Source organism: Glycine soja, chromosome 11 (genome assembly GCF_004193775.1).
Source record: "Glycine soja cultivar W05 chromosome 11, ASM419377v2, whole genome shotgun sequence".
NCBI classification, from domain to species: Eukaryota; Viridiplantae; Streptophyta; class Magnoliopsida; order Fabales; family Fabaceae; genus Glycine; species Glycine soja.
In genome coordinates, this window is record NC_041012.1 from 47,967,368 (window position 1) to 47,985,431 (window position 18,064).

The 18,064-nt window shown below is 33.2% G+C and overlaps 2 protein-coding genes across 4 annotated transcripts; both read right to left on the minus strand.

The window, feature by feature from the left end:
* Positions 1–962: 962 nt before the first annotated feature.
* On the minus strand, positions 963–2,232 carry LOC114372924 (vascular-related unknown protein 1-like). 2 transcript variants are annotated; one of them, XM_028330484.1, is made up of 3 exons: positions 1,595–2,229; positions 1,420–1,479; positions 963–1,314 (listed from the first exon to the last, which is right to left on the minus strand). In XM_028330484.1, the coding sequence occupies exons 1-3, from the start codon at positions 1,916–1,918 to the stop codon at positions 1,162–1,164; spliced, it is 537 nt and encodes a 178-aa protein (XP_028186285.1). In that variant the 5' UTR covers positions 1,919–2,229; the 3' UTR covers positions 963–1,161. The 2 variants fall into 2 exon arrangements, with proteins under 2 accessions (XP_028186285.1, XP_028186286.1); XM_028330485.1 differs by lacking the exon at positions 1,420–1,479 and having other exon boundaries at positions 1,595–2,232.
* Positions 2,233–4,477: 2,245 nt separating this feature from the next.
* Positions 4,478–6,778, minus strand: LOC114374500 (RING-box protein 1a-like). 2 transcript variants are annotated; one of them, XM_028332156.1, is made up of 5 exons: positions 6,601–6,775; positions 6,469–6,519; positions 6,314–6,373; positions 4,900–4,971; positions 4,478–4,798 (listed from the first exon to the last, which is right to left on the minus strand). In XM_028332156.1, exons 1-5 carry the CDS (start codon positions 6,734–6,736, stop codon positions 4,761–4,763), a joined length of 357 nt encoding a protein of 118 aa, XP_028187957.1. In that variant the 5' UTR covers positions 6,737–6,775; the 3' UTR covers positions 4,478–4,760. The 2 variants fall into 2 exon arrangements, with proteins under 2 accessions (XP_028187957.1, XP_028187956.1); XM_028332155.1 differs by having other exon boundaries at positions 6,469–6,778.
* Between the last annotated feature and the right edge of the window lie 11,286 nt (positions 6,779–18,064).

Genomic DNA, 18,064 nt, shown 5'->3' on the forward strand with positions numbered 1-18,064 from the left:
TTATTTATTTATGTGACATGATTGCATTTTCTTTAATGTTTTGCAGTACTACTATGTAAACTGTTGTCTACTCACGATCTAATACGATATCTATTTGATAATTTATTTAATAATTAACTGAATAGATATATCAGGGACTAAAGTACTTTTTAAATGAGCCACACAATTCTTTTGTTTAATATTAAATATGGAGTACTGCTACCCACGAATCTTAGTTTTCAATGTTCTACGGAAAGGGTTCGTTTCTGGTTTTCATTTATCACCTATCCTACTTATTTCAAACCATTTGAAAAATTGGTCCAGCCGCCAAGTACACCATGATTGAAACCATGAACCATCCATCATCACTCTGCTCTCATTCAATTAATTAACAGTAACACCTTAAATAAAAATTGAATTAAAATTTAATCTAAAGTAAATTATTCTTAATTTAATTTAAACCATATATAATTAAGGAAACTAGAATTTAATTTAAAGGGCATTCATAGAATCATATAAATTACATTTTTATTTGGTGAGGCGGTATTTCTCATAAATTATAAGTTAAATTTAATAAATTTTAATATACTATTAATTATACTATACGTTATACATATGAACTCACAAAAGTCTTTCCTTAAGTAGAATAAAAATCGAACTACTTAAACCTTTTGACCACCTGCTTTCACTTGGACCGGCCGCTATACATAAAAGCCTTTTTCACCCACAACATCACCAATAACATCATGAAAAGTGCTCTTTTTTCTCTCCCTCGTATTAATCTGTTGAAATTTACATTTATTATATTAATTTAAAATTAAAAGTAATGTCATCCACATGTTTCCGAACATTACATTTGTCTCCTTTCATATATAATTAATCTTTTTTACTGTGCTTGCAGCTTGTTGAGCACATTTTCTTTTTTTGAGAATGCCACAACATCATGTAACTGATGCATGTAAGTTTCTCTTTTCATGAACAAATGAACAAAACATAAATTATGGACTCATGTTATGATAACAATGATTGGTATAATACAGTCATACAGATTATCTGTCACTGATCGATCATGCTATATAGGTATACAGCAACGTAATTAACCTGAACAGTCAAGCTACATAGAAGAATACAAAGAGAAGGTTACAAGACAAGGAAATTAAAGGCCATAGACAAAAGCACCATTCACCCATAATAATTAACCAACATGGACAAAGGAACCAAGCAGAGACCCTTTTTCTTCAAGTTTGTGTTGCACTCAATATTGTTTCCATTAAAATTTATGTCACATTCATCAGCCTGCAGCTTCGGATGATGCTCTGAGTTAAACTCCTTACCCTACACAAATCACCATTATAAACCACATAACTTGGTTAAGAAAAGGACTTAAAATTATTTCTTCCATTCTGATTAAAAGAAAACTCATAAATTTAGCAGGGTTACCCTAGAAGTACAACCATCTAGTTGATTATCAATCTTGCTAGAAACTTTCAAGACTCCTACCTGCAGATATTGTGAAAAAGGGAAAGGCACAAAAAATTAAAGTTCATTATGAATGATGAAAAAGCAAAGAAGAAAAAGCAGATAATATGTTATATACTTATATTATTACACATACCTTGGGACTATTGACTGGGGAGCTAGCAGTGTCCTCCAAAGGATCATCATCTGATATCTGTTGGGTTCTTGTTTTCTTGAAACGAAGTTTCTTAGAGACAACATTATTATTAGAAGGGTGGGAAACAAGGTGATTGTGATGTGAGAGTTTCCATGCAGCACAAGAAGCAGCATCTGAGACCAAAGAGGAGCCACCTAAATTGGAACAGTAACTTTGCTGCTCCATGCCTTTAGAGAATTCTTCGAAGTAAGAAGTCCAGCCACTTTCCTCATTGGCACTGCCAGACACTGCTTTTCCCATAGAAGGATTCAGAGAATGCTCCATCAGGAAAGAGTGTTTGTGTGTTTTGTTTGTCAGAGGTTGAGAGACTTCCTCTCTCTCGAGGGATTTATAACACTATGAGTTTAGAATAATTTTGTATGGATACTAAATGTCTGCTACACACCTACACCATGAGAGAGAGACAAAAATAGGGAGGAATGAATGATAATGAGTCATGATTTTAGGATATTTAATATTAGCAAACACCTCCCTTCATTTTATCTTTTCTCTCCTCCTACGCAGAAATTATACAGTGGTATGAGATAATCATGGTCCCAATTAATCTAATCTCTCTCCAAGTATAAACATCTAAAGAAGTGTTCGAGAATCGGTTTTAGGAGGAATTAGATAATGAGAAAAAGGGTTTTGTGCTTAAATGTAAAAAGTTTAAGGTAGTCATCTAATCATAATTTATTATATTTGTTTATTTTTAAAATAATTTAAATAATAATTTGTAATGAAATGAAAGTGTAGAACTCAATTATAATTTTGTAGGTGGATAAAAATGTAAAAGACTTCTGTGATGATAGTGCATGCATGTAATATTTATTCTATTCTATAACTATAACCCAAAAATTTAAGTGTCAAATAATGGAGAAAAGGGAACCCATAATGCAGAATCTTGGGGTAGACCAGGACCACAACCACAATGAGGCAGTTAAAATAACTGTTGCTGGGAGCCTGCAACAATAACAACGGAAAAACAACGGGCACAGAGAGAGAGAGAAATTAAGGGAGACAAGTAGAGAACGTGCAACGAAATAAATAATATGTAGACCGAGAAGGGCGTTGACCTTTGTCCTTGGAAGGAGATTTTGCTTTCGGAATTGGAGGCCATTTTCCTTATCAGGGACTCATCTTTCAACCCAATACATTTAATGACAACGAGAAAACCAAGTATAAAAATTGGACAAAAAACACACTCTTTCACATTCAATTTTAGGTCCGTAGCAGCTGAAGCCTCTGACCAGTGAGCCCAAAATTTACTCCTAACTTGGAATAAATTGTGTGAACTCGACAAAACCATTAAGTGTAACATCTTACATACTTTTCTAATTAATCAAAATTGAGTTTTACCTCCATAACTAGTGCAATAAGAATTGATGTCGTTTACCCAGTAAATTTTCACTTTTAACTGTACTAACCATTAGGATTATGTGTGTGAGAAAGAAAGTGGGATGATTAGCTCCTTCATGTACACTTTGATGTTTTTTTTTTTTATCAGAATAAGATTAAGGAGCTATTTTTAAAGTAGTTCTATATGTTGTTGAATCAAGATTAGAGTTTTACTTCTATAAATGACAATTTTTACTGCACAATAAATATTATGTCATTTTTTTTATCTATAAAAATTGAATGCAATATAGAGAATTTATAATACTTACACATCTTACTCAATCATCCGAGTTAAATTTCCTTGATGAAATTTTAATGCCCAACATATTAAGGTGAAATTCTAATTTTACTTAAAGAAAAATATCACACATAGTTAAAATACTATAGCTAAATCGTGTCCTTTATCGCTCAATTGTTTTAATTTTATTTGTATTGCTAGTGATCATTCACTATCTATTTTGTACCCAAGCCCTCATCCCTTACACTTTTAGTTACTCTCTCACACTTTACAATTACAAACTTTTTATTTTCTTTCAAAAAACAGAGAAATATTTCACGACGACATTTTCCTTTTAATTACTTTCTTCCGGTCACATTTATGGTTGTTATTGAAATTTGCATTGTCTGGTACGTAGTTTTGCATAGGCTTGCTAACAGGTGTTCGTGCTGGTTTTTTCAATCCCATTCGGTTCTCCCACACCCGTTTGATATCAAAGTCCAAATTTATTAGTGAGAAAACATTAAAAATCGGGACCATATGATATGGGTTGCCTGGTTGAATTGGGAAGTTTGTTTTATGTGGACCGCAGTAACGGCTCACCATTAGCGGTTTTATACGGTGTTTAGTTTTGCTATTATTCAGTCGATCAATCCGGCTTAACAACAACGTTGTGCTTATCTAATAGCATTAGTTCATGAGAGCGTGACGTGTAAAATTACTTCTACGAAGAGCAGTGAGTTTAATAAATAAAAAAATGAATTTCATATCGTTTGCTGATATTAGGTGTGTATTGGATATTTTACCTATACCATTAGGTTATCATTCCTGCTTGCATTTTCCATTATGCTGCATTACAAACTAACAGGATTTCTATTACCCGACTAATGTCATAATTTCAAAATTCTTCACCAACAATGATTGCCAAAAATGCCAGCGACTTGTGTTCATTAATAAAATAATTTAAGATTTAATTAAGTATAAAATAAATCATATTAAAAAATTATTCATTTTGTGTACACTCATAATCTCCAACAAAAATTAATAATCACCTCCGACAGAAAACAGAAACTTATTCGTACTAATACTATGATCAATATAAAAGAATTCAAAATTCTTCGGAACTACTTTATACAAAGTACGAAATGAATTAGAAGGATTCTGTGTAGTATTAGTTAGCAATTAAAACACATTCAATACTTTTTAGGATATTTGTTAAGAATATTAGGAAGACAGAATTGTTTGTATATGCTATTCGTGAATATTTGCATGCTATAATATTCCATAAATCTTGTCATTGAGTGAATTAACACCACCGTTTTGCCACATTGTTAGAGAAGGATATGATCGAATTAGGAACTGGGGGCGTAACTATATGCGAAAGCATTTAGAAGTGACTCTTTTGAATAAAACTCCAATAGGCAAGCAAAGACAACATGTAGAGCTATAAAGTTGATAGAAATGCTACAATCCAAATGTCCAAGATGGAAGTAGCTCAGCCGCATCAAAGTTCTAGTGACCGTATTTCTGAAACTCCCACTCGCTATTATCTGTACCACCAAAGAAACAAAACACTAAGCCAGTGAGAACACTGAAGAATCCATTGAGTCCAAACAGTGAAAGAGGTAGAAAAGGAACTTGACCCACATACCTAGAGGACATACTTGACGGGTCTTGAGCCATCGGCTTATGCAATGGAAGTGAAAAGCATGGTTACAAACTCCTGTACAAGATATCAGTCAGAGCAAGGAACAATATGAGTAATCGTGCTCTTGCTAAGCCAAAACGTAAAAGTAGAGAAGCATACATAACTATGTTTAAGGACCAATGCACTTTTTAAAAAATCCTAAAATGCATTCGTGTGGATTTTTACCCTATGTTGCTCAGTGCGGGGAACAGGTACAAGTATCCAATACAATATGCAAATGTGATCATATTTTGAAAAAATTAATGGTGACAATATATATTGTGAATAAAATATAAATAAATAAAATACTATCCAGATGTGATTATCCTATGACAATTCAAAACCCAAGTGAAATGCATTATGTCTCTCTTGCAACTTCACCACACCCTTATTCCCTGCTATTTCCCACTCCCTCACCGGTGCCAAGGCCTACCATGAAAGGTTGCCATCACAATAACTCATGGTGAGGCCTGAGGATGAACACCTGTTCTGCATGATGATCTGAGGAGGGTCAGATTGAAAGTTGAAATATGCCTTGAGGGAGCTATTAAGTGATAATGAGACTTGAATATGTATTATAGACTTTTCAACTAACATTAGTTACTTGGGCTGTGGCCTGTGGGTAAGTGCTCAACTCATTTCCTAATCATAAACTGTTTGCACCCAGAGAGGGTCACATTCCCCTGGAAAAGTGCTCAACTCATTTCCTAATGAGCTTTACTTACGAGCACAGACTATTTTGCAGCTCATTTGAGTGCAAAACTCAACTTTACACATGGAGCAGGGTGTTCATTTTACGATAAGAATGATGTCCAATCAAACAATTTCACAACCACATGAATTTGAGCTGGTGGCTGCAACATGAAGATTAGGAAGCCAGATAAAAAGGAAAACACTAAAAGATGAAAAAATAATATGCTCTGGTAGGTACATAAGAAGCTGACTATGCATTAGTTTAAAAGTTGGACATAAAAAAAAGAAAAAGAGGACGTGCAAAGTATCTGCCGTAAGAAAATTGAAAAACATAAAAACAAGGAAAGACCAACTGAGTAAAAAGCTTAAATCATATCTTAAGGGCAAGCAAATTGCACACTTTAACTCACTGAAGGAGTAACAACTAACAAGCGCTCACACTCACAGCACACAGCGTGCATAGCAGAGGATCAAAACATGTTTTTATTACTCACTTAAATAATCCTAAAATCTCTAAATAACTTTCATCACCAATGAACGAATACTAAAAAGACAGTAATTCAGTGAAATTTTTTCTACAACAAAATCACCAACTAATTCAGGGGAAAACAAGTAGATAAAAACAATAGGAATCAACAAAATGAAGCATTTATACTGAAAAATACTATAGGGTTTTAGAGCGTACCCCAAGCTACAGTGCATTCCTCGCTAGTGGCGCTAGCCTGGTTGGCCTGGCACTCAATACCTATAGCAGCATCCAATGTCAAATCGAATTAGGTCATTTTCTTGGAGCAATGACAATTCACACAAACACAAAATAACTTGAATTAACACGCTTACAGAGATCCATGATATGGTTGCGGCAAATAGCGCAATTATCCACAACAATATCTGCAATAACAGAAAGAAAATAATAAACTAAAAGAGAGAAAAGAAAATTAGGGTTTGTAGAAAGCGGAGAGAGAGACGAACCCCAAGCCCAGAGAGAAACGGCATTCCACTTCTTGATCTCGAATCGCTTCGGCTTCTTGGTGGACGAAGAAGGACCGGCGCTGGTGGAGGGTTCGCCGGCCGGAACCATGGTCACGTCGGAATCCAGTGTCGCCATGGTGCCTCTCAGAAGTTTCAACCTTCCAAGGGAACAAAACTTCTAATATTTTATATATGTAGAATGGATTGGGCTGTTATGTTTTGGGCCTTCAAAATTGTCCAAATTGATTTTTTTTATTGATCTTTTCTTTTTATCTTTTTAAGACTTTGGACAATTTTATTTCCAGTCCATCCTAATGAGGGTTAACCTTATAGATAAAGTACAGTAATAAACATTAATTAGAAAATTAATTTTTGATTAACTAATTTCAAGAATTTGCTACATGTGTATTTGATTTTATTATAATATTTAACTTTTGATTTTTTGATAAAGAATTATAAGTGTATATTATTTTCTAATGTGTATCTCTTTGTACTAGAGGAGACAAATTCATTTTTTTTCCGTACGTATGATTAGGAATTGAACATAGGTGAGCATTTTTTTTATATTTTCATATTGTCATTGTAACAAATTATACATTATAAAATATAAATATGAATAGGAGGAAATACTATATTGTCACAGTTAATAATTTGGTATTCATGTTTTAAGATTAAGATATTCTCACCGTGACGATATTAAGATATCTTCAAATCAAAGATTTTAGCTCATAGAATGATTAAGGCTTTTAGCTTTTTGTGAAACCTCAAGGTATTTACAAATGTTTTGATCCAATTAATTATGAGATTAATCTTTAATTTAGTCAAAATTTAATCACTTTTAAAATTTATTATCCATTTTCATTTATGTATTTTATGTAAACGGAATTCAAGTTCTTTAGATAAATTCAACAGGTGATGTCAACGATTAAGTTACACAATACTCTTTTATTATAATATAAAAAAGTAAAATAATCCTTTTAAAAGTTTATTTGTGGTGTAAAATACGTCTGGTTTAAATTTTTTGAAACCACCAAATGAAAACATATCATGCTTGTTTTAAGCCGAATAAAAAAAAAAAGCATGCTTGTTTTAAGGCCCCCCATCAAAGTTAATAAATACAACTTTAATAAATAAATTTGTTAATTAGGGTCATGTTAATAAACTCATAAGTCATTGCCTCCTTCGGATACACTACCAATACAATGCCGAACTTCATGTGATTTATCATGGGTTACGAGTTACTTGGAAAGCTAGTTTCCCAGACATAGTCTGCGAATCTGACACACACATAGGTCACTCTTAAGTTGTTATCTAATAGCAGTATACCACAAAGAGGTGCAAACAACAACATCAGGCCCAAAAGAGTGCATAAATTACTTGCTTATCTCCACGATTATGTTTGATGGTAGCAACAGAATTAGACAAGCACTATTCTTGCTATTATCTTGTCGGCAGTCCGTTATAACGAATTGGATATTGTTGTGGACATTTTCCTTTTTTGTTATTTTCTTGTTTCCTTCGTTGAGGCCGGTAACGCCCTTATCCAGTGTATTGGTCATTATAAATACCATAGAGAAATGAAATAAACCAAGGAAATTTTTTATTAGTAACGTTCTAGTAGCTGTAGATATAGAAAATTAGTAGTATTATAAAAGCACAAGCTATCATTGGTCTGACGTGCCCTGTTCCTTGCACCATTAACCTGCTTTGTCGTATCCATCATGCCCGAACATAATACCTGTTTGGCCACCACCGAACGTCTTGAGGAGGCCGTCAACCGCCTTACTCAAGACCAGAACTCACTCGCCCAAAGCCATACTTCCCTTTCCCAAGCCCAATCTGAAATGAGCAATAAAATCGATTTCCTCATAAAACGAATAGCCATTTTATCCATTCCTTTGTCACCGCACTCACCCCCAACCCCACCACCACAACCTTCCCCACCTTACTGCTCGCATATGAAGTTAGATGTACCTCGTTTCGATGGGCAGGATCCACTTAGTTGGAATCTCATAATTCTTCGAGTATCAACGCGTCCCCGACAACGAACGACTCATTGTCGCATCATTTTACATGGAGGGCCCAGCCCTTTGCTGGTACCAATGGATGTCGCGCAACGGCTTCCTGACGTCATGGTTGACGATGCTTCATGCACTGGAATCCCGATCCACTCCCTCTTATTGTGATGATCCACATGGTGCCCTGTTCAAGCTCCAACTGCGCGACTCTATCAATGACTATTTGACAGACTTCAAACGCCAGGCCAATCGTACTGTGGATCTTGCACCCCTTTTTCGCCTGAGCTGCTTCATATCAGGCCTTACTCCGGAACTCCGTCGAAAGGTCCAAGCTATGAAACCTCTATCATTGCCCTAAGATGTCGCACTGGCCAAACTGCAGGACCGTCATCGATCTACCCGCGGTTCACATTCCATGACTTTTCCTTCTCCCTCGTCTTCCACGCCACCTCCCACAGGACCCTCACTATTACTAGTTCCGATGAACGCCTATCATCAGAGGAATTAGCAGTACACCGCGACAAAGGTATGTTATCAATCCAGTGATACATGGACTCTAGGTCATCGATGTAAATCGTGTCTTCACCTCCCCATGTGCCATGCCACGTCCATGTGTCATGCCACGTCATCCTTTGCCTATTTACTCGTTTTGTTATCATAAAATGACGTGGCATCTTTTAGGAGGCACGTCCATGTGTCATGCCACATCATCCTTTAGTGCCACGTTGGATAGTCCACGTGACACTAAAATTGACCTCACTAACAGCATTACTTTAAAATTTAATGGAATAATTATTTTGCAACACTTATGCAAAGATAGAGACTATTTTAAATTTAACATTAAGTTAGGGACTAATATGTAAAATGGGTACAATCTCATGGACTAAATTTCCTATTCACTTGAATTAAATCAAAGATGTATATGCTGTAAATCTAAAATAACTACAAATACGCTTATCAAAATGAGAGAGAAAACAGATAATTAAAACGTTGGGTCCTTCTACTAAATGCTTGATGTAATTAAAAGATTTTTCTCTAATTAAGATTATTTTTGTATTCTATGTTGAGGACTAAAATACCAAACATCGATTCCTCGCGTGAGTGGACTAATTCTAATTAAACCTCATTCTCGGATGTCTCATCGAACTTAGCCTAACCGAACAACATTACGATAACAACATATCAAAAACTAAAACCCTACGCTCTATGTCTAGCAATGCAGTTATCTAGCCTTGCTCTATCCAGTTCTAAGGATTAATACATTTTCCAATGCTAAAAATCCTAACTTTATACACCAATAGGTGATTAGACCAAAAGTATGCAATAATTAAGTACAAATAGAAGCAATGAACACATAAAAACAACTTTAAATAGATAGTTAAGAATTTTCATCAAGTTTCAGCAGAATTTCCCTACATAGATACTTAGCCTTCCATCACAAGGTAGCACCTTTCAGCTACAAGATGAGGGTTGAAGAAGAAAATAACATATTACACAGTGGTGGGGATGTCTCCACCACCTCTAGGAACCTAGAATATTACTCCTAAACCTATGATCCTCTTGAAAGTTAAGGTTTTTGGCTTTCTTGCTCTGTTTTTCGCCTCTGTTCTCCTCTTTACGCTTTAAATTAGCCTCTCTTCTTACCTCCCCCTTTTGATTTTTCCAACTTCAGCCTTAAAAAGGGTTTTTTATCCTCGAAGGCTCGCTTAGCGCCAATTTCGCGCTTAGCGCGAGTTAGTGAAAATCCGCTCAGCGAGCTGGGCGCGCTTAGCGAGGGAAGAGACAAACACCTCGCTGAGCGAGCTGATGATGCGCTGAGCGTGCAGATGCTTCTCAGATTTTCCTGCAGATTCTCCCAACTCGCTAAACAGGCTGAATGCCTCGCTTAGCGCATGATCCTCGCTAAGTGCACAAGCCTCGCTTAGCGAGACACTAGCTGCAAGCCTTCATAATCTTCATCCTTTTTACCTGAAATTGAAGTTAAAACACATTAAATTCACAATGTTGGGCATTTCTACTGAATAAAATTAAACTAAACCTGAAAATATGTACAAACCTACAAAAAAATCATAAATTGGGGAAAAGATAAATATTTAATAAAACTTTTCTATACAAAAGTTAGTCGTAAATGACGACTAACACTTACCGGCCAGTAAGTTAAGTACAAAACCCACAAACCGGCTGGCCTGCTTCAACCTCTTCCTATTCCATCCTCTATCTGAGAAGACCTCGCTCTGGATTTGATCACAGGACTACCAATATTGCACTACTTCTCTTTTATTCTTGTCGTTGTTGACAGATTCTCAGAAGGTGCTCACTTTGGAGCTTTGCCGCCAAAATACTCAACTCACAGGGTCACATTGCTATTCCTTGATACTGTCTGCAAACTTCACAATTTTCTCTGTAGCCTCGTGTTCGATTGTGACCCAATTTTCCTCAGCCAATTCTGGAAAGAACTTTTTCACATCAGTGGCACCAAATTATGAATGAGTACCTCATACCATCCGAAGACCGACGACCAAACAAAGGTCTTCAACCGCACCCTCGAACAATACATTCGTGCCTTCATACATGATAAGCCATCACAGTGGTTCAACTACTTGACACTAGCTGAATGGTCTTACAATACCATTATTCATTCGGCCACTGGTATATCCCATTTTGAAGCAACCTACGACAAACCTCCCCGTCGCTACCTCAGTATTTACAAGGCTTAACGTCAGTCGAGGTAATGGACTCATTACTATCCACTCGCACTTATATCCATGCTTCCCTGCATCGCAAACTTGCCAAAGCTGGTGATTGGGTGTTCATTCGTCTACGCCCATATTGCCAGGTGTCCATTCGATCATCATATACGAAATTTTCCAAACGCTACTATGGTTCATTCCTAATTTTGGAGCGTATCAGACCTGTGGCGTATCGACTCCAGTTGTCGCCCACCTCCAAAATTTACCCTGGCTTTCATGTTTCGTCATTGAAACCATATCAGGGCATTCCCCCATCCACATTGTACTTGCTACCACCTGCCCAAGCGGATAATCATCTAGTGGTAGAACCACTTTCAATCCTTGAGTGGAAGTTAGACAACTCCAGTAAACCCCCAACTCATAAGGTCCTCGTTCAATGGCTCAGGATGGCTCTGGAAGACACAACTTGGGAGGATTGAAATTCTCTGCGCGATACTTACAACCTTGAGGACAAGGTTGGTCTGCTAGAGGAGGGTATTGGTAGCAATACACCACAAAGGGGTGCAGACAACAACATTAGGCCCAAAAGAGTGCCTACTTATCTCCACGATTATGTTTGATGGTAGCAACAGAATCAGACAAGCACTATCCTTGCTATTATCTTGTCGCGGTCCGTTATAACGAATTGGATATTGTTGTAGACATTTTCCTTTTTCGTTATTTTCCTGTTCCCTTCGTTGAGGCGAGTAACACCCTTATACAGGGTATTGGTCATTATAAATACCATAGAGAAATGAAATAAAGCAAGGAAATTTTTTTATCAGTAACATTCTAGTAGCTGTAGAAATAGAAAATTAGCAGTGTTATAGAAGCACAATCTATCATTATCCAATCCTGATATTCAGCTCCATCCTTGCAGTTATGCTATTATTATCAGGAACATTCAACATTTGAGAACTTTGCCGTGGAAGCTCAACTTCATTCATGCCTACAGAGAAGCGAACTCATCATGTGCTGATTTGTTGCTAAAAGTGGAGCATCTTCAAACATCTCCCTGGTGTTTGTGCAGCAGTCTCCACCTCAATTGAATAGTCTTTTGTTCACGGATGCTTCGGGTGTCTCCTATTCCAGGAGATAACTGTTTTTTTTTTTCAGTTTTCTTATTCTTCTGTTTTGTAATTTTCCCACTGATAAAAAAAAAGTCACCAATCGTCTTGGTTCCTATTGTAATTGTCATAAGATAATGGCCATAAGATAAAAAGTAAACTCTTGAGTCTCTATGAGCAAAGTTAATTTTCTCTCACGACACTAGAGGTCCTATTAAAATATTAAAAGCTAACATATGATTAGTTTAGTTTGTTTTCTAACAAATTAAAATAGTTAACTTGATTAAAAAAATTAAAAATCTTTCAAATTTCAAGCATAAAGTATGTTGAATATATTAAAGGACTAAATTTTACTTTTAATTGTTTTATCTTATTTTAAAAAAAATAAAAAAATATTTTGGTATTTTATTTTTAAAAAATTTGGGTCAATTTAATATGTTGACCCAAATTTATGCAATAATGTAAAAAATTCTCATCATATTATATTTTTTTATCGTCGATGAAATGTTTGCTGAAAACTTCCTTCCTTCTTATTTAAATTTGTTGTAAAAAACAAACCTATGAATAAGATTTATTAATCACATTTTATATCAAGCACCACATGTGTATCCAAATTTGCCGTAGCAATACAAAGGGTTGAATACCTATTCATTTACTGAATGACAATAATTTATATAATGCAAAAATTCATAATTAATTCTTATGTGTTAAATTCTTTAGACCAGTGATAATCACAAATTATTAACAAAACTATTCTTTAATTCAGTGAATTAAAAAACACCTATTATCTTTGACTCAACATAAAAAAAATTGCTCCAAGAGCCATATACCAAATATTGGTAGGTGATTTATTTAATTAAAGAATTATTCAAGTTTTTTTATATATGCACCAAATTCATTTATTGTAGGGAAACGAAATGCCTGAAATCCCTTGCTCAATTGAATCTTTCTTTAAGTTAGATACGCAACATATGCATCCTGCCAATTTCAAGTCAGAAGAAAGAAAACTTAAATTTCATAATCAAACCTTCTACCAACAATACCTATTGCAATAATAAGAGCATTAAAAGAAGTGTATACATATATAACGTTAAAGATCATAACAATTAATATACATATTTATTATAAAGTTTTTTTTTTAAATGCAAAGTTTCCGTAAGTTCGTTCGTAGACTGTCATCAGCTTACGCATTTATGTGTAACTCCAACTTTCAATTATATATATATATATATATATATATATATATATATATATATATATATATATATATATATATATAATTGCACTCATATCTCATGTATTTTTTTTAAATTTATTCGATATTTCTTTCTTTTTTTATATTTTTTTTATTCCATTCTAACGTTAGTTAATGTCAATATCTTTTTAACATCTTTATTATACTTGAATTTTTATATTTTTTTTAAAATTACATTCGATATTTCTTTTTTATATCTTATTTTTGTCTCTTTTTATTAATGTTGTTAATTAATATATGTAAATCGATAAAATTATCTTAATATTTTATTAAATACTCAATAACATATTTACAAGAATCTTTCCTAAGACAATAATAATTTTTTTTCTAATATTTAAATTTTATTTCATTAACACTTAAAAAAATGTCACTCTTGATTGATTGAGACATTATAATATATATATATATATATATATATATATATATATATATATATATATATATATATATATATAGCGGTATCTCATTCAATATAAGGAACCTTTGCGTGTATATTTATTTATATTGCGTGTATATTTATTTATTTTTTGGTACATTTTGCGTGTATGTCTCTACATATTATATAAAGTAATCTCTTCCCCTTTGCATATCGAGATATTCGAAAGAAATGAAAAAACAAATGCCGTGTTTATATAGTAATTAATTTAAAGTGCTAGTAAGGAATAATTTTAAAAATATAAAATGAACTTCCCATCAAAATTTGTTAAATAAACTAAAAAAGAAATCAGTTATTCCATGGGTAATTTTATCTTAAATAAATTTTATAACTTTTAAAATTATTGTTATTGTTAGACATGGCAACCATACCTAATCAGAAATAAAGTCTAAAAGAGATATTCTCATTATTAAGATGTATAATTTTATTTTATTAAATAGGAATAAATTAGACAGATAAATTTTTTGAAAATAACAAATAAATCAAACATGTAATTTTTAAATTTACAAATATGAAAAATTTTATACTTATTTTAAAAAAATAGATAATTTGAGGTTGACTAAATTTAGGTATTGATATCTGATAAAATAAATGACGACAAAATATGATATGTTTTAAAAGGAATCACACGATGCTTTCAGAGATAAAATAAATTGAGAGAAATCCTAACTCTCAAAAAAGACTTAAATTTAGATTATAAAATTTGATTATTGAGAGAAACTCCTAGTTAATTATTAGTAATAAAATATTTTAAAATCTCACTAAGATTTTGATTTCTATCATATATATATATATATATATGGAAATGGCTTGTCCGTGGCGTTGAGGATGTTAGACGCCTCTTTCTGTCTTGCAGTTCTTAGAATTAGGTATGCACTAAAACTTATGGCTGTCTTGAATTCTCTTTTGCTAGTTATCCCTTTTTGTTTAAATTTGTTTATTCAGCATGGTCAAATTCTCGCAAGGAAAAAAAGTAAAGAAGTCTTCTTATTTTTATTTGGCATGCAGGAATGTGGTTTATTTGACTTATGAGGACTGATATATTTATAGCTAGAAAAGTTTATATGATTTTTATCTTGGATATAATTAAAGTTTGATCATGGTTTTAATTTTTAGGAAAATCAGAAGGCTCTTATTTATCTTTCTCGAATTGGCCTTATTGACTTAATTTCTTTCTTGTGTCTCTCAGAATTAATATGTTTAGCATAATTTATAAAGGAATTAGAATTCTTGTACTCTTATAACAATATTTTACTTAATAAAAAACTAAGATTCTTATAAAAAAAACACCAATGAAATAAAATCCAAATATTTATTTCTTGTTCAATGTTATCAATGATACACATTGATAAAAATAAAATAAAATTAATAGTCATGGACGAAGGGTACAAATTGAGACACAAAAAACGGTTTTGCTAATTGGATGTTCAAATTATAATATTAATTCATTCTTTTTTTATAATAAATAACTTTGTGTTTTTTAACGTCTTATTATGTGTCTACAAACACATGATAAAAATATTTCGTAAATTATAACAATAAAATCTTTCAAATCAAAATTAGCCGACATAACGCGCCCTTATTATGAATATATATGAATATACAGGATGATTCTAGCAATGTCACCTTATTATGATTTCACTGGATCTCAGGTTAATTTTTGTCAATTAGAACAGAACAACGCATTGACATTGTTCGGCCTTACGTAGTTATGATCACTATGTATAACCAAACAATTATTATTATAGAGGACAAAGAGTTGAAAAATCTAATTAAGATGACACTAACACTAGCATATATACATTCAGCAACAACAACAAAATCACTAGGATACAATGTTGAATTCCACGAGAAGAAATCAAGATTGACCTTTGTTTGCATAAATATGTAGGCGGCTATTATTAATTATTTAATGGCAACTAGAGAAGGCCTTCAGTTGCGCCGGTGAACTACCTTCACGACGTGTTTTGAGTGTTTGGCTGACTTAGCCATTGTAAGAGGCCCAACCTCCAAGTATTTTAAAAGCTAAGAGTTAACTAATGAATATAATTCAATTAGCATCACATATTAAGTTTGTGCGAATAATATAAGTAATTTAATCTCCGTAAAATATATCATTAAAAATGAATAATTTTAAATTAATGTGACTAAGTCTATTGATAGTTAATCTCATAAGCGGCCAAAATATTGAAACTTGCAAAAATAACTTAGGGCTCATCGGAAAGTCAAAATGTCTAGAGTAATTATGTTAGTTAAAAAATGAGAGCTGTTTTTTTTTTTCTTGTGTGTATTCATATTCAAAGACAAACATTAAATACTGATATTTCTTTCGGCTGAAATTTAAATCTTGATTTCACATGTGAAGGGAAATTCAAACCTTAATTTTATATTATGAAATACTAACCTCTTCTACTAGATTCAACCCCATTTGTAGCTAAGAGAGCTGTCCCATTTGTAGTTAAGAGAGTTGTCTTGTGTTCTTGGTTTGACCTAATCAGCAGGGAAGACTGATTCCTTCTACACTTTTACTTCTTCTCTTTTTTAAGTCAATGATGACAAATATGGGATTGGGAGCCACTTGCCTTTGCAACCAGGACCATGACAGCTACAACTACATGCAGATCCCCAACATATATGGATATGGACTACATCAGCATGGCCTACAACAAATGTACATGCTGTTTTGGCAGCACTCGCCAACAAAATATAGAAAGAAAAGATAACAAATGGAGAAATTGTTTCTATTTGATTTGCACAAAAAAAAATGGTGCAAAAAATTATATAAGAAAAAGAGAAGTGTAAGAAATAAGATAGTTATATGATGGAAAATGAAAGAGGGTAAAAATATAGTAATATTATAAAATGTATATGTTGTGTGAATTTGTTATATGAACATAACTTTACCAACTAATGGAGCCCTAGAAAAAATCAATAAATAAAAATGAAGCAAATAATAATTGAAACGCCCAACTGCCCTGAAAAAGAAACAGACATGTTGAAAGTTTGAAAATGAAACCCTAATAGGATATGCCAACAAAAGATGGATACGACCAAGAATTCGTCTCACGAATTGATTTAATAAACGGTTCTAGGGCAAGAATATGAGTGTACCTTTCTAGAACACAGGCCAGATCTTTGGACCTACTTTGTCCTCCAATTAACCAGCGAGGTATGAGAATTTCTACAACATTTAATTTATAATCCTTGCAAATCTTAATTATTGGATCGAACATATTAAAAAAAGATAAATAAGTTTCCACAAAATTTTATATTTTTGCACAACAAAAACTAAAAAAAAAAAAAGAATAGAGAGTGGGGGGTTTGGATCAGCTGGGAGGACAGAGACTGAGAGGAGACAGAAGCTATGCCATCTTGAACATTAATTGAAGAGAGCTCAACGAGATATCACGAGGATAGTAAATACATATTGATGGAGCAAGGGAATATTTAATTAAGTTTTTGTGGATCATAAAATCATTCTCTAATTAAATAAAGTAATAAACAAAGCTATTGAGGAATTATTGATCACAGGGACCCCATATTAAAGTGAATAATTAATTGGAAAGTGTAATAAATAATAAGAATTGGTTGATGATGACGAGACAAGAACTGGTGGTTTTAAATATTACCACATATATATGTCCTTTAAATGTGGAGCTAGGGATCCCTACGTTCGCTTTCTATACGTATTACTATTCATTATCCTTGTGTAAAAGTAATAACAAAAAAAGTTTTTATTTTTCTTTGGGATAGTAACAAAGAGTCATTTTCTAATGGAATTATACTTTTCATGTTATCAACCTTAAATAATACATAGTAGATTAAGATTAATTTTTTTTCTGCCAAAATTGGAATTCTGTACAAGGATAAACTTTACATTACACCACAGTTGGTATATATTTGAAACAAACGAAATCAACAAACTTTATGAATTATAGGAAAAATTAATAACATCCACC